This window comes from Dunckerocampus dactyliophorus, chromosome 13 (genome assembly GCF_027744805.1).
Source record: "Dunckerocampus dactyliophorus isolate RoL2022-P2 chromosome 13, RoL_Ddac_1.1, whole genome shotgun sequence".
NCBI classification, from domain to species: domain Eukaryota; kingdom Metazoa; phylum Chordata; class Actinopteri; order Syngnathiformes; family Syngnathidae; genus Dunckerocampus; species Dunckerocampus dactyliophorus.
Window position 1 is genome coordinate 8,075,387 of NC_072831.1, and position 17,208 is coordinate 8,092,594.

General features: G+C 42.0%; 1 protein-coding gene across 7 annotated transcripts in view; it reads left to right on the forward strand.

The window, feature by feature from the left end:
* The window catches only part of fgfr3 (fibroblast growth factor receptor 3), a 70,008-nt gene that overhangs the window by 36,249 nt on the left and 16,551 nt on the right, over positions 1-17,208 (forward strand). For 6 of the 7 annotated variants that reach the window (XM_054795680.1, XM_054795681.1, XM_054795682.1 and 3 more), the window contains exons 5-7: positions 4,368-4,537; positions 12,862-12,985; positions 13,077-13,267. In XM_054795680.1, the coding sequence (XP_054651655.1) occupies positions 4,368-4,537; positions 12,862-12,985; positions 13,077-13,267 (485 nt within the window). Of the gene's footprint in view, positions 1-4,367; positions 4,538-12,861; positions 12,986-13,076; positions 13,268-16,252; positions 16,398-17,208 lie in introns of all 7 variants that reach the window. The other variant, XM_054795679.1, reaches the window with a different exon arrangement.

Here is a 17,208-nt window from a genome sequence, read left to right on the forward strand (position 1 = left end):
CAAGTTTAATTTAAAAACTGCACTTTGTGTTCAGTTGTGTTATCATTGACTAATATTTAATTTGATTGATGATCTGAAACATTTACAGTAAGTGTGACAAACATGCAGAAAAAATTGTCAGTCACAGCACACAACTATGTGCATTCAAGGACTGCCGAACAAAGTGCGACATCTTCACACTTGACAGGAAGACATTATCTGTGTGGCATAAAAACATGTTGGACTTTTTCAACAGTGGGACATGTATGGTGTACATTTGACCGCATTTATAAATTATTACCAACTTAGGGTGAATGATTTTGCCAGGCTGTGAATGCTGAATCGTCAATGCATGGGGATCCACTGGATTTTCATCATTCCATTGTACATCTCGTATGGTCTACCAACTGTGCAGAAGCATGGTCAGATTAGCTGTGTACATGCTGCAATAATGACTCCTACACTTCAAACCAGATTAATCAGCTGTGTTGTCCTACAAATTTTCCGTCAGAAGTAATCACACATCTTAAATGTGAACTTCCAGTCCATAATTCGATGTTGCCCAACATCATCCATGTGAACAAACATAGCAGGGAACAGTTACCAGCTATAGGTCAACAAATAAAACAACCTGTGTGTGATTTTGGGGGGCAAAATACAGCAGATGTAACAGAGAGAGGATTGTGTAGTTTTGGGTGAGTAGCAGGAGAGGCGTCCTGCATACATGAGAAGCATCAGAGGAGGAGGACCACACATCAAGAGGCTATAAAAAGTGTGTGTGGCTGATGGCCACGCCAAGAAAACAAAGTGCGGCGACGGCAGAGGCGAAGGCGTCTCCTCCTCTTCTTTGCAGGCTTGTCGCTCCAAATGCACCGAGAAGGAAATAATGAAATCCAGCAGCTCATTTCCCTTTTAAGGTGGAAGCTGTTTGCGTGTGTGAGGTTTGCACGAGTCCACCGTGTTTGTTTTGAAGAGCTGGGGAGTTCTCAGTACTGCACGGATGGCTTTTGCTGCTCCACTGCAGGTTGTTAAGTCACATTCTTGGTGTTCTTATGTGACACTTCCATGTTGCATCACTCACTGACCTGTAGGACAACTTTTAGGTATACAGTGGGGAACATAAGTATTCGATCCCGTGCTGATTCTGTAAGTTTAACCTCATGTAAAGCTATGAACAGTCTTGAATTTTCATGGTAGGTTTATCTTAACAGAGAGAGACATGTAAAAAAAAAATCCAGAAGAAACATTCAGTAAAGATTATAAATTAATCTGTATTTGACTGAGAAAATTAAGCAACCAGGAAGCATTCTGACCCAAATAGACTTACTGTGTATGTGTCCATGAACGACACAAATTAGTCCTGTCCCTTTTGGAAAGTACCGCTTATCTCAACTTATTATGTGGATAAAAGACACAAGTCACACATGTATCTTCCATTCAAACCTCTCCACCACCATGGGGAAGACCAAGGAGTTGTCAAAGGACCTCCTGGATAAGATTGTAGACATGCACAAGACTGTAATAGGCTACAAGAGCATCATCAAGAACCTTGGTGAGAAAGAGAGCACTATTGGTGCAAAAATTGATAAATGGATGAAATTCAAGATGGCAGTCAACCACTGTCACTCTAGACCTCCATGCAAGATTTAAATTTCACCTGGTGGGGTAAGAATGATGTGAGAAAGGTGAGGGACGAGCCCAGAATGACAAGGGAGGAGCTGGATCATGATGTCAAGGGTGTTCGGAACACAGTCAGCAAGCTTTAGTAAGACACTTTGATGCAACGAATTAAGAGTGTGATGTGGTCACATGACATCAAAATTGAGCTTTTTGGCATCAACTCGACTCGACATGTTTGGAGGCAGAGAAATGCTGAACATGATACCAAAAGCACCATCCCTACTGTCAAACATGAAGGTGGTAACATTCTGGAAAGTCAAATTAATGTAGAATCTTTATTTAATGTTGTGTTTTAGAGTCTGCCTCTGTTCAAATAAAGCTACCAGAAAAATAAATAAAATAAAAACTGTTCATATCTTCATATGAAGCAAAGCTTGCAAAATCTGCAGGGGATCAAATACTTATTTTCGCCACTGTATACACCACTGGGTGCGGTTATGTTCATTCATCAGAGCTTCTAGAAGACATGTTGAAGCTCTAATCTATTGCAGCTTTAATTCCTCCGCCACTTGTATTATTTTTATGACAAGGACACGCCAAGAAACTGTCGATCAGAGACAGGTGTGTCCAACACGTTTAACAGTGATATCTGTGTTGAGTAGAGCCGACACAGACGTCCGCCCACACCCTGCTGGACGCTAAGGATTATTTCTAGCGCACACAGACATACACACACACACATTGAGATGCTAATTAGCTCCTCTCACTCCCTCTGCTTGCAAAAAGTAAAAGAGACATCTGATGAGCGGTCAACCACCTCCTCTACTTTTGTCCACTCTGATTCACACACCCATATACAGAACCACCCACCAGTACTTTCAACCCCCCTCCACACACACACACACACACGCACAGATGGACAATGGTGCTGTCCTGGTTTCTCCACCTTCATTGTCCACCGGCGTGTGAGAACAACTCAATAAATCACCCTGACAGCTTTCTGAATTGAAGGATTGTTATGGAGGAAAAGAGGATGAGAAGAACTATTTGGTCCGTCTGACATGTTCCAGTGGCTGTTTTGCATTCTAGAAAGCTATGTCAAACTGTGTTTAACACTGTAGACAGCGTCCATTATTGTCCTCAACAAACTTCCAGCCCTGTGTTTGTGTGTGTGTGTTTGTGTCATAAAGCTGTTCATTTGAATCAAATCCTCTGTTAGTGTGTGTAAATGTTGCATACGCTCCTGTATAGTTTGTAAATGAGCACACCTCACATCTGTTGTACTGAAGCATATAAGTGATCCAAGACGGAGCAGTTTGACGGCGGGGCGAGAGCATCTGTGACATCTTTGAACAATTACCGCAACATGTACAACTACAGAATAGCCACATTTACTCTCATAATAATAATAATAATAATAATAATAATGTTAAAAGGCAAGACAGACATTTTCTTGACGTCAGTTAGCGGGCAAATATTTGGGATGCTGGCCCCCTTCTAACATCTGTGAAAACCTCCAACATCAACACATTTTTAGTGGTGTTTATGTTGGTATAGTTGTTTAGACAGTTAAGCTGTCACAAAAGCAAAAAATATTTGTGTCAAAGTAAAAGTTATGCTTGAAATGTACCTTTTCACAAAAAGCTGGTTTTCTTCCTTTTCTAGTCAGGAACTGATATTATCCTGAAATTTGCTTATGTTCTACTTCTGATTACTAAAGAACGGAAAAAGATAGAAACAAACTTTTTTTCTGATGAAAGATGGGAGTCTTCCATGTTTATATAGCCTACAACACAATATTCTGTCTAAATGGCTTGTACTAAAGGCGTTGGTTGTCTTTTGAAAAAATGGCTGGGATTGAATGAGTTTCCAACCTTTGTTTAAAAAGTACAGTTTTTAAATGAAATGTGCCTGGTGCAGCTATAACTGCCACATGTTCTCCAGTGCGTACACTTAAAACCATCCATCCATCCATTTTCTATACCGCTTCATCCTCATTAGGGTCAGGGGGGGCATGCTGGAGCCTATCCCAGCTGACTTTGGACGACAGGCGGGGTACACCCTGGACTGGTCGCCAGTCAATCGCCGGGCACATATAGACAAACAACCATTCACACTCACATTCATACCTATGGACAATTTAGAGTCGCCAATTAACCTAACATGCATGTTTTTGGAATGTGGGAGGAAGCCGGAGAAAACCCACGCACGCACAGGCAGAACATGCAAACTCCAAGGGAGAATCGAACCCAGGTCTTTCCGATCTCCAGGCTGTTCCTGTGTTGGCCAACATGCTAACCACTAGACCACCGTGCGGCCCCACTTAAAACCATATAAAACAAAAACAGCAAATAATAATAAAATCAATATTAAATAAATAATAATAGTCCAAATTCAATTCAACATGGTAATAAAGAAAATTACACAAAATTCATCAGTAGTTCTGCTTGTCATTTATCCCTGTCATTCATCATATATATACATATACATACATATACATCATATATACATACATATATATGTTTTGAATTGTTTTCTGCATGTAAAACTAATTGTAAAAAAAATATAAAAACATGTTTTGTGTTAACAGTTTTGGCTTTCTGGAACTGATTATTTGGATTTACATTTCTTATAGGAAAAATGTATTCACTTTGCGTACGTTTCGGTTAGAGTCGGACCTTCTAGAACGGATTAATGATGCTAACCAAGGTTTCACTCTATGTATGTGGCCCTTTTTCTTCATTCATTCTTTCGTGATTTCCCATCAGAAGCGCCGTACTGGACCAGGCCGGACCGGATGGACAAGAAGCTTCTAGCAGTCCCAGCCGCCAACACCGTCAAGTTCCGTTGCGCTGCGTCTGGCAACCCAACGCCGAGCATCCACTGGCTGAAGAACGGCAAAGAGTTCAAGGGGGAGCAGCGCATGGGCGGCATCAAGGTGAGAGGGAGTCTTCTTAATCAAGAGCTCTGTGTGTCTGTGCGTGCGTGCGTGTGTGTGATGCATGAGGCTCCGCCTACCTGAGCACCCTTCAGGAGCCTTTTAGCAAAGCATTTTAATCCCTCGCAGCCGAGGGGGGGAGGTTTTGCGGGGGCGTTGGGGTGCATTGCTTGGTGAGCCACAGTCCATCAGCGAGAGCGAGCGTTGTGGGAGTGTCTATAAGTGGAGGATAGCACAGCAGAAAGTGATCCTGGTCATCTTCTCACGGTGGATAAAGGTCAGAATCACCCCGCTGGGCCGCACGCCCTCGGCAGGATTCCGCCTTCCCCCTCCTGCTGCTAAGACCACCGAAATAAATAATGCCGTGTTGAAACCGGAGTGGTGCTGGGATACTTGAATGCTGGCGTTGACAGCGAGGCAGCGCTGAAAACAGCTGCTGTGCTGCATTTTGTCATCATTGCCACTCTCAGCGCTGTAGGATCGCCCAGCGCTCCCATGCGCTCCTTGTGTCAGAACAACCAAACAGTACCAATACGTCCTCTACTTCCAAATTCCAATCCAATTTTAGGATTATTCTTACGGTCTTACATTCAGCAATCATTGTTTCTTCCTTTAGTGGTGTGAAAAGGCTCTGCATTGGCCTTTAAAGGGTTAACAGTAAGGAGATCCTGTCGCTATTAACAGTTTACGGAGATCTCCAACATCTGCTCCCAGCAGGCCCGGCAGCAGTTGTCCGCCCCCAATTCCCTCCCTCCCTCGCACGCACCTGTCACCAGTGCTCAGGATGGTCCGGGCCAACCCAGTCCGGTGGCGCAACCGACACCAAGCAGTGCTGAGCTAAAGTTTGTGTGTTTGGAGCACGCTAATCCCACATTGAGCGCTTGCATTTCATCAGCTCGACAAGTGGCTCCACCAAATCACCTGTGTTGAGTTGGAGAACACGCTGGAAAGAGTTTGTGATGGCGGTGGATGTCAAAGTGCACATTTAGTACATCAGTTGTGTTTTAAATTTGTTTCAATTTGACCTACTGGAGGCTCATTAAGAAGCTGTCAGCCCCTTCCGTTCCTGCCAGCGAAGTGACAAGCCTCTGATACGACCCGTGACCCCTGAATGCTGCAAAAAAAATCAACAAAGAGAAATCCCACATGTCGCTCACGCAACTTTTACCTTCACTTACCTCACAAAACTGACACTGAATCGAAACACAGATTGTCATCCACATCCATTTAACAACGTAATCTGGTCATGATTGGGTTGTTGGTGGGCACAAAGCACGATGACAGGCCCACAATGACCTCATGGGGACCCTGTGCTCTCCCTACCCCCCAGCTTGGTCTTGGAGGTGAAGCCATCTTCACCCTGACGATTCAACTGACATCATCATTCCAGATCTGACAGCCGTGCTTAATCTCCTTTGAATGAGCCTTGATTCGATTTGCACTTAATTGACACCTCAATAGACATAAAGAAGCTAGAGATGTCTATGTGACACTTCCTGACTGGAAAGTGTAGCTCTGCATTTGGGAAAGCTAACTGTGTAACATCACTGCTCAACATGTTTCTACAGGGTTACACACCCAGGCAGTCTTGAGTGTAAACTGGCGAATCTGAAACGGTCTTGAAACCATCTTGATTGGCACAATGTATGCCTAGATGGCGTTTAAAGTGTACCAGATTTGGATTGATTGACCATGGCTAAGCTTTAGTGGATCTCGAGGGCCTTAAAGGGGCCCTCTCCTACATTTCAATTGTTCAGATTGATGTATATGTTTAAAATGTTGTGCCCTTGTTTTACATGATGTGGAAGTGCCATATCATGAGGTTGATGCAGTTTTTAAGTTTTATTTTTAGTCCAGTCCTAAATCTTGTGAACAGTTGGGTACAAGATCTTCAGAAGATTTCTGACTGAGTCTGGTATGCCACACCTCTATCACTCGTGTTATACAGTGAAACCTTGGTTAGCGTTATTCATTTAGTCTGACTCTAGCTGAAATCGATGCTAACAGAATCAATCATGTAAATCCAATTAATCGGTTCCAGAATACCAAAATTCTTAACACAAAACAAGTTTTGAGGTGTCTCGCTGCCACTGATGACTGCATCTGGTTCTCAGGCATTTTTTAACATGATAATATTTTTATATTTTTATTTTTTTGGGCTGACATTTTAAAGTAAAACACTACAGAAATCACAGTGTTAAAAATAACTTCTCAGGGCGTTCAATCGATCGCAACTGAGCAGTCCTGTTGCGGTCGATTGAATGCCCTGAGAATACAGTGACTTGGATGAATGAGAATATTCACAGGCATGTTAAAAATAACGTTCAAAATATAAAACTTTCTTCTTGCATTTTAATCCATCCATCCATTTTCTACTGCAATGCGGGTGGCCGGAGCCAATGCCTGCTGTTCTTCCAATTTGCCGGGTCAGACACCAAAACTTGATTATTACTGGCTAATATGGTAGCCTACCCGGGTCATCGAGATGCCAAAACTTCCCTTCTTTAATCAAATAGTCAGCTAGTTAATTCTGCCGAGCAAACCATTTTCACAAAGAAGATGGCGAAAAGAAAGAAAGATACCATGCAGCACCAGAAGTTGCATTAATGGTAGAGTATTTTATATATGATTGGATAGCTTCAGTATAACAATGTTATTAAAAAAATATAATTCAGAGATAAAATTGTTGGCCTTACCTTAAAAATGCACGCATTTAGTATTCAATGTTAAAAAAATGGCTCTCACGGAAATACGTTTTAAAATACAGTATGTGGCTTTCATGGCTCTCTTAGCCAAAAAGGTTCACGACCCCGGTAGAGGACTACGACAGATTTTTGCTGTTATTGCACTAAATGAGACACTAAATACAATATATGGCTTATTTATAGCACGCAAAACAACAAGCAAGCAACATTGACTCGAGCGCCTTCCCAGACAACCCTGGCCCTTGGAGGGGCCTGACGTTGAGGGGTTGCTCCTATATTGAGCCATCAGAAGGAGGTAGGGGGCAATGGGCGTGTCGCCCCACTCCATCGAGACAAACCGTGACAGCCAAAGTGGAGGCTGTTGTGTGCGTCCACATATTTATTGTGTTGTCGTTAAAGTAGGATGACAAAGTAGTTATTGTGTTGGCATCTCACTCTCTAACTGACTGCACATGCTTAACTTTTAAGACTTTCAGCACTTGCACTCCACATTTTTCAGATTGTAGCACAGACTTTGTGTTGAATTTCATGTCGCCAGATTACAGGAAGATAATCTCCCCCTGTGACTCACCACACGGGAAAACATTCTTATTATTTCATTTGTTTTTAAGAGCATCTTCAGCTTTTTCCACCTTCTTTGTGGCTAGTTGCTAGCTGCAAGGTGAAGATGCAGGGTTTGGACTATAAATGGGGCAGAGCATCCTCTGTTTGGCTGCACTGCAAAGTATGCTTCTATGATTTATTGAAGGAGGCAGTTTCATGAATACATAAAGGACGCTATGTGCAGACACATCGACTGGCGACATCTACAAAGACCACAATGCTCACATTAGATGTCCTCCAATGTGGTGGCCGGTGAGAGGCTATGTGGCACATTCCCATGGCCTTTCTTTACACGCACCTCGTATGACTCCAGCGTAAGCTTCTTAATAATTTAATTCTGTTTGGAATCCTGCGTGATTGGAATGGAAGAGATTATCGAGTTGAGGAACTAATTCCGCTGTTTGCACACAGGGTTAGCCTGCCTGAAGTAGCACGATAATAGGACGCAGGTGGGAAGTATCATTTAAACGAGACAGTGTCATTCAAAGGAGTCGGAAAAGTCGTCCTAGAAGAAGCAAGAGTAAGGATGTAAATTTTGCAACATCCGCATCAGAATAAATTAAAATTAGCTGATTTGAGTCATTTAATTGTTTAGGTTAAAGTTTAGGTTATGTCCAACCTGTCCAACATGCTTAACAATGCATACATTGAAGCACATCACATGTTTTACACTTGCACAATACAACATGTATGAAAAGGAGTAGGAAGAAGCAGAGTTTATTTAATTCTACTCTTTCTCCATATCTCAGAAATCACAGGTAGTTTGTTCACGTTCTGTGTTTAATATGTGTCTAAAAATTCAAAACTGTAAAATTAATACAGTTTGCAGATAGCTTATTCAGTAATGAAAAATAAATAATAAAGTAGTGAAAGTTGACAGAAACATTGTGCAGAAATAAATAAGCCCAGAGTATATGATAAACAATATCTTAGTTAATAAAAAGAATTAAGAATGAATAATAATATCTATACAGGGGATCCTAAGTCTGCATACGAGTTCCATTCCTATGACGTCATTGTAAGTGGAGATTTTTTGTGTAAGTCTTATTTGGAGGATGAGCTCTCAATAACGAGACCACTACACTGCTGAGTTATTACTGTCCATTTCAGAGGAGCAGATCCTTTCACATGTCCAAAGATACCATCTTTATCCTTCATGGCAGCAGCCAATGTTGGTCGGAATTTATCCACTTTCTGAGCATTTTACCAGGTCTAATTTCACTTCACTTTTCACTTTCTCTTTATTTTTCTTTGACGCACTGAAGTCAGAAGAGTCTGCCTCACCCTTGGGAGGCATACGTAATGGAGCTTAAAGTTCAAAAAAAGTTGTTGAAAAAACAACAAAAGTGACATTGTCGACTACATATTTTCTGCTTACGCACTCTTCCGCCGCGCGCATGTAGTTGCACAGTAATAATAATTTATGGGAGTGCGCCGTGTCCACGAAACGTAACGAAACAACATTGTAAATCGAGGAGCGCCTTTATTATAGAATAATCTATCAAGCAGACAATAAAGCATAATTTTTAGGTGCATTATGAAGAAAATGTCCAAAAAAAACTGTCCATCCCTAAATGTTGATAACAGTGCATGCCCATGACGCGTTCAGTACGTCACATCCAAAACAACAACGAAGGACCACAGCGCTAACGTGTCCAGTCAAAGTACTGGGTTGGCATGCAAATTACAGCGTTGTTTATGGCGGTCTGTGTCAGCAGGGATGGCTAAGAAAAAAGTTCCCGTTGTTGACTTTTTTCACGTGAACGTGTGCTGAATGACATTTTAGTTCAAACTCCAATATTGTAAATGACAGCAGTGTGTAACAACATCAGTTAGATAAACACATAAAATTGCAACATGTGCCTATCAAATGTAGCAGTCATTGAGCTGGAGCAAAAAGACAGTTTACATTTTTTCAGCTTGTTAGCTCTTCTGAGTCACAAATATGAAACAAGACGCCACATCCCTCTCTCTCTCTCGCTCTCTCTCTCTGTTGGTGGTCTTGGACGCCACCGTTTCACCAGCTCTCAGCTCCTCGTGATGTTTTTTTTCTACTTCTTCTTCGACCGCAGCATGAGGCGTCGCTCGTACGAACCCGGGAGTAGACGGGGCGGAGCCAGCTCGCTTTTGAGCAGGCCGCCTAGTCCGTGTTACCACGCAACTGCTCTGCTAAGCACACACAGGCATAATATTTATACTGGGACGTTATTTTCCATTTGCCCGTCCAAGAGAGCGTGCTAGACTGAGAGATGGAGGGGAGGAGCTTGAGGCGGCCCGCTACTTTCTGACTTACGCGTGGGGTTAAACGTTTGTGCAAACATGCTGTGGGTCGGCACTTTTTCCTACGCAGGTGATGCCGAGTCTTCCACCCAGAAAAGCATCCCGCTTGACGTCACTCACGCTCACCCTCCGTGCAAAGTTCACCTTGTGTGTTCCCGCCGCCCCGGCTTCTGAATATGTCAGCTCGGTGTCTGCTGGCGGGCCCCCGTCACACCTGGTTTGTGTTAGCCACGGACTGGCACAGTTGAGCCAGTCTTCACAAGTGCTTGGCTAAGAAAAATAAGAAGCATTCTGCCACGGCTGACGAGAAGAAGGTGCTCCAGAAGCAGCTTGACTCATCTTTTGAGTTAATCAAGCCCAGATGAAGCAAGCTTTGTGTCTTCATCTCGCTTGGATTGACTTCTCACGCTATTTTTAAATCATGTCAGCCTCGCTTAGCTATCCTGTCTGATTTTATGTCCTCTAACTTAATCTGATTTTAAAACATACAAATACAGAAAACTTTTCTCTGAAGTTGTAGCGCTTTCAGATAAGGATGTGTTTTCCCATAATCAGTCAGAAGGAAAATAAACAATTATTACCAATTTTCAATGAAATTTCCGGGAAAAAACGTAACACTCGTAAAGGCAATGAAAGCTGAGGCTCTGAGCAAAGCATCTCCCACATTCAAATAAGCCACATGTAACAAAATAAAGGAAAGTCTACTGAGTTTTGTTGTTGAGAAATATACAGTATCATATAAGCCAGTACTTAAATGCATCATGCTAACTTTACCAGTGTTGGGAACCTTACTCAGTTCATCAAATTCAGCAATATTTGCAATGAACAAAATGTTCAAAATGTTCTTAACCCATGAAACTTAACCTTGGTCTTTTCATGTTTAATTCTTGAACTAGAGCCTACTCAAGCTGACTTTGGAGTCGAGAGGCAGGGTAAACCGAGGACATCATCAGTCAATCACAAATCACAGACAGACAAACAAGCATACACACACACATTCATACCTATGGACAATTTAGAGCGGGCAGTTAGCATAGCATGCATGTTTTTGGGATGTGGGAGGAAGCCGGAGTACCCGGAGAAAACCCAGACACGCATGGGGAGAACATGCAAACTCCGCACAGAGATGTTCCAACAAATATTCGAACACTGGACTGTGAAACAGACATGCTAACCACCACCGTGCCTTCAAATAAGCCAAGTGTAGCAAAAATAAAGTCCAGTCTAAGAATTATTGTTGTTGAAAAATATGAACAATATTTACAAACAATACACGTTCTCCGAACCTGCTGACTAAAAAACCTGATAAGGAAGTCACAATTAAAAGTTGAAGTGCACGCAAAACTTGCCTGTTGTTCAATCACAGCCACATCATAACAAACATGTTCATGAAAAATAGTGGTATACAAAACCTTGCACTTATCTAAACATATATCAGTGATAACAATCGTGATGATTTGAACAACACATCATTTTTAGATATCAATACATAATACACAATGTTTTATTTGTACTTATTTGGCCCTGCAACTACAGTATAGCCTAGCTTCTTGCGTTGCAGCTGGTGTGTGTTGCACACAAAACAGAAGGCGTTCAATGCACTTTCCACGCTTAATAACGAGCATAGCGGCGGCAGACACAAAAGGTAACAATCGTTATTAGAGTTAGTTCCTGTACTTCATTAATATTATCTGTGTAGCAGAAATGGTGTGTGTATTTTGCAACAGGGCATCATTGATAACTTCCACTACAAATTTTACAGGATGAAATTACAATTAATATCAGAGCCGCTCAGTACAACCATGATATTCCTGTCAGGTTTTTTGTCTTTTTTTTTTCAATATCCAGGATTAAACGATCAATCAAGAAAGGACCGTTATCCAAGATTAATTTTATCATTACTATACCTCAATAATAGGAGTGTCTCACAAGCTTTACACGTGATGATATTTTGTCGTTTAGAGAAAAGATGTCTCACGGGAACAGGTCATCCAGAAGTCTATCAAACTGTGAACTATGGCATCGCTACTGTGAATGAATACACGTAAAATGTAAGTGGCAGTGCCTGAGGCAGGATTGGAACACACACTGTAAACTTTGCAGTCCAACCTACCTCGGTGCTCCCAGCGTCACTCGTCACTCAAAAAAAGTCTGTTTGTCCAGTCCTATATTTTGTCATTGGAGTTTTCTTCAAATTAATGTTAAATTATCATCTCATCTAACTCAGTATCGTGCATTGTCTCGTCTTGTGAGCTGAGTGTATCGTCACACCCCTACTCAATAATGTAACAGTTACAACCATGGAATTTCCATTTCACATACGACCTATGCACACAACAATTGCAAAATATACATAGAATAGAAGGTCTTTGTTAATATCTTTGCAAGTTGGGAGAGCGTGTCATACATTATATGTACATTATAATACTGTATATGCTAGTCCGTCAATGCATCATGCAAACTTGACCAACTTTACCTCACTCCATTTCTTACAATGATTGAACTGGTTCAAAGTGTTCTTACATGAAACTTTGCCTCGCTCTTTTTATGTTGAAGTTCTATGGTAGCCCATCGATTCATCATGCTAGCCAGGCTTGAATGAATTGCTCCTTCTGCTTGTGAAGTCCATTAGGTTTACAATGGTCCAAGACTACACAGCAGATCCTTATGTATCCATATGTATGCATGACAACAAGCTAAGCAATTGCTAACTTGACAACGCTTTTTCTTTCTCAGTTGAGGCACCAGCAGTGGAGTCTGGTGATGGAGAGTGCCGTGCCGTCGGACCGCGGGAACTACACGTGCGTGGTGCACAACAAGTACGGCACCATCACGCACACCTACCAGCTGGATGTGCTCGGTACGTCTTTATGTCGGGCCGAACGACAACGATAAGAGCCTGTATAGGGGGCAAAGCAGCTAATTTGTAAAGCTGCTGTGTCTGATTTCAGAGCGCTCGCCTCACAGGCCCATCCTGCAGGCCGGCCTCCCCGCCAATCAGACGGTGGTGGTGGGCAGCGACGTTGAGTTCCACTGTAAAGTCTACAGCGACGCTCAGCCGCACATCCAGTGGCTCAAACACATTGAGGTCAACGGCAGCCGCTACGGCCCTGACGGCGTCCCCTACGTCAGCATCCTGAAGGTAACCAGTCGCCATGGCCGCCCTGCTCCCGCCCCTTCATGTAGTCAGTTTATGTTTGACTGCTCGTTAAATTGTCCCAGCTAATGAACTGTCTGCAGGGCCAAGATGACATATAATGACAAGGTCGTGATGACATCGACAGTGTAGCCACATATGAATTCATTACTCTTGTGTGCATATGTGTGTGTGTGTGTGTGTGTGTGTGTGTGTGTGTGTGTGTGCGTGTGTGTGTGTGCTCTGTGTTTAACTTGTGGACTTTTGAAGGTCTTACCAAGAATAGTCAAAATTACTTCTTCACCACCCTGAGGACAACACCCTAACCCTGCTGGGAGGCGTGTTTTCTTTTTTGTTTTTTTTGTTTTTTGAGAAAAGACTCCCACACTTTCTCATTCGGCCGCCTCCATTTTTTTTATTATTTTTTTAAAAACCCGCCTGCCTGCCGAGCAAGCGAGGGGAATTAAACAAACATCTGGTTTAGACTAAGTTAACTGCTGCGGTGGCGGCAGCGCAGGGAGAGAGACGGCCTCTGCTAACCGCCGCTGCCGTCAGATGTCCTGCGTCGCGTGGTTTCATGAGCAGGAGGAGGAGGAGAAACCCAAAAAAGCCACGGAAAAAATGAGCGGAGGAGCACGAGGAAGGGCAGAGTCAGCAGAGACAAAAGTGTGACAGAGAGCAGGGAGGATGGAGATGTAGGTTTGGATTTAGGTGAAACATCTGCAGCTGACACATTGACAAAACAGTCTATATCAACAAATATTGGCAGGGGATGAGCATTCAACGACATCTCCTTGACCGGTTGATGAAATTAATGCTTGATTTAGCAGATAATGCTTCTGGAGAGTTTTTAAAGCATAACTTGTAACTTCTTTAGACAGGAAACCTCAAGCAGACCTACACTCAATCAATCAATTTCACACAATCACAGAAGCCATTCTTAATGGTGGATTCAATCATGTGTCCAAAGTTTGGCCCAGAGACCAAAAACAATTCATTCCTTAGAGATAGCTACAGTATATTATTCAATATTACCAGTGAGATGCTGTGAGTTATTTTTTCTGTTAATAGAGGTTGCTCATTAAGAGGACAACAGGAAAAAGATGAGAATTCACTTTTGTCAAAAATGTTGTTTTCAAATACTTCTTAGTCCCATTCATTTTTTTTTATTAACTGAAAAGCATTTGTGGTCTTACTTTTTATTTGTATATGAAATACATGCACCCTATCTTTCTCCAGCAAAAGCTCGGATACTTTGTTGTAAAAGTCTGATCACCTTCTGGTGAGCTTGGATTTATAATCGTCCATCTTGGCAATCAAATTCTGTCATGTATTCATTCAGCAGAGCATAAAATTATATTGAATTCATTTGACTTGCTGCTGTCCAAAAAACACCCACTGACTTTTCCGCTCCATGGAAGGACGGCAGTGACAAGCACCTTCCAGCTCACATATGCCCCCACCTTTTAAGAATGAGGAGAGTACTACAGTATGACATTTCTGTGTATTATATTGTCCAATAAGCAAGAATTTTTGTACTGTAGTTTTCCCTCAATTGACCATAGTGTGATACTTTCTGTTATTGTGGTTTAAATATCTTTGACGGTATCGTTGCGATTCCCACCACCATATCATGGGCGACTGTAGCGAGCATGCCAACTGTGATAGCAAGGGAAGAAAAGAGAAGGATGGAAAATGGAGGGAGGAGAGAGGGAAGCCTATCAACCCAAAACCGCGTCTCCTCGCTCTCTTTTGGAACACTACATAATTGAAACAGTATTTAGCATGTGTGTGCGTGCGCGTGAGTCTGTGTTTGTGTTTGTGTGTGTGGCGCACTACAGTTCATTCATTGAGCCGTCATCTCGTGTGCGGCCTCTACTGTATAGTTAAGTCGAGGCCAGGGTGGGAGGAAGAGGAGGAGGTCTTCTTTGATGGCTGGGGGAGGGGACGGGGGTGTTTAAAAAAAAAAAACGGGGGTTTAATGATGAGCAAGTTGCCCAGCGTCTGTAGCCCAGCCCTCAATGTTCATGAGCAAAGGAGAAAACACAAAATGTTTGCTGCTCTGTGCCTTTTTAATTATTCATCAGGAGTTTTTCTATACAGCACTTTCTAGAAAACGTCATTCTGTAATGTGTTTAATGCTGCAATGCACGCATACGGTTTCACTGTGCTGTGTTTGTGTAGTCATACACACTGGTTGGGATGCTTGCAAATATACACACTCGATCATACACAAAGTCACAGACCACTTAATTAGGTATACAATGCAATACAATACAAGAGATCCAATACTAAAGGTGTAGTAATGCACAGATACTGTTGATATTTTACTGAAGGAAATCATGTTTTGTGTGTATATTTTCTCTTTTATAGAATGTTCTTATACACTGCAGAAAGAGCAATCTAAGCAAGATTACATATCTGAAATCATGGTCAAAATACCTATTTTAACAGGATATTTTTTTCTTATTATGTTAGACCAATTTGCTAATTTTATGTTATACAGTATGTACTGAACTAAAAAAATTACAAATTAAAAAATGTGTTCGTAGACCAACGTCCTATATACTATAAGCACAATAATAAGAATTGCCAAAACACTTAACACGTAAAGTCTAACAAAGAAAGTGCTTGGTAAAAAAATTGCCTTTTAATTCGAAAATACGCATTTTTTTCATTTGATTTGAGGTATCTAATCCTGTTTTTGCCGTTTCATAAAGAAGAAGAAGACTTGATTAGTTCCGCAATGGGAGAAATACTCGTTTCCCAACAGTTGCGGCACACGAGAATAACAGCATCAAAAATACCAAAGAACTTATTTACACCAGACAAGGAGAATGAATGTGTAACATTTGCTAACAGCCATGTGCTAATTAGCTTAGCAAGAAGAAATATGTCTGATCTATTCTGAAATATACATATGTGCGTGTGTGTGCGTGTGTGTGTGTCGTGCATGTTTAAACGCCCATCGTGTCATTGTTCCCTCTGCAGAGTGTTGTCAGCCAGAACACTGAGGCCCGGCTCACTCTCAAACTGTCCAATGTGACAGACAAAGACGCCGGCAAGTACTGGTGCCGTGCTACTAACTTTGTAGGCAAGTCGGAAAATGCGTTCTGGCTCAAAATACGCCAAGAAGGTAAAAAGGCTGAGCTCACCTTGTTGTGTCTCGTCCTCTCTGCGGGGGCTCCTCTTGGGCTCTGCTTTGCTCGCAATGATTTCATTAGCTGCTGGGTTGGTTCTGCTAGTGAGTTGACAATCTTTGTAAATGCTGTATAAAATTCCAATGTCCACCAAATGCTCCTTAAAAGCCAATGTTGTACTCTTGTTTTATATGTTATGCCATATCATGACGTTAGTGCGTTTTTAAGTTATCACTGGTTTCATTTTTATGCCACTCCTAAATCTCGTATATTGTCGGGTTGATGGGGGACCGGACCTGACCCTCAACCCCTGGCCAATTGCAACTGAGTAGAGGAGACTGCAAAATCTGAGCGCGTGTATAGTGTCCCAGTGAGATCCAATATAATTTTAAAAGCCCCTGGAATGAGCAGGATAGGACCCTTTAAATTATTTGTACAAACTCTGAGAGTATTTTATTTTGAAATTTGCTGCCATTTATGCCACTAAATTCACGATTTCTCCTCAAATACCTGTTGTATAATTTACATTACAGCTGCTTTTTGTGAGTAGATGTAAAAGCATGTGTTGTAAAGTCAAATTGCAGTTAGAAAGCGGCAAGCATCATGTTGTTCATGTCACGTACACGTGACAGTGAGTTGCGATGGTGTAGAATCAGTCATGTTTTGCGTTGCTGTTCTTCAGTGTGTTTCATGTTTCTCTCTCAATGTGGTCAAGGGTCTGCTTGGGTGTCTTCTCTGGACCGCTTTCCTCTTTATTTTCTGCAGGGTGTCTTTTTTTTTTTAAAGGTTCTTGGGTTCTGTCCATGC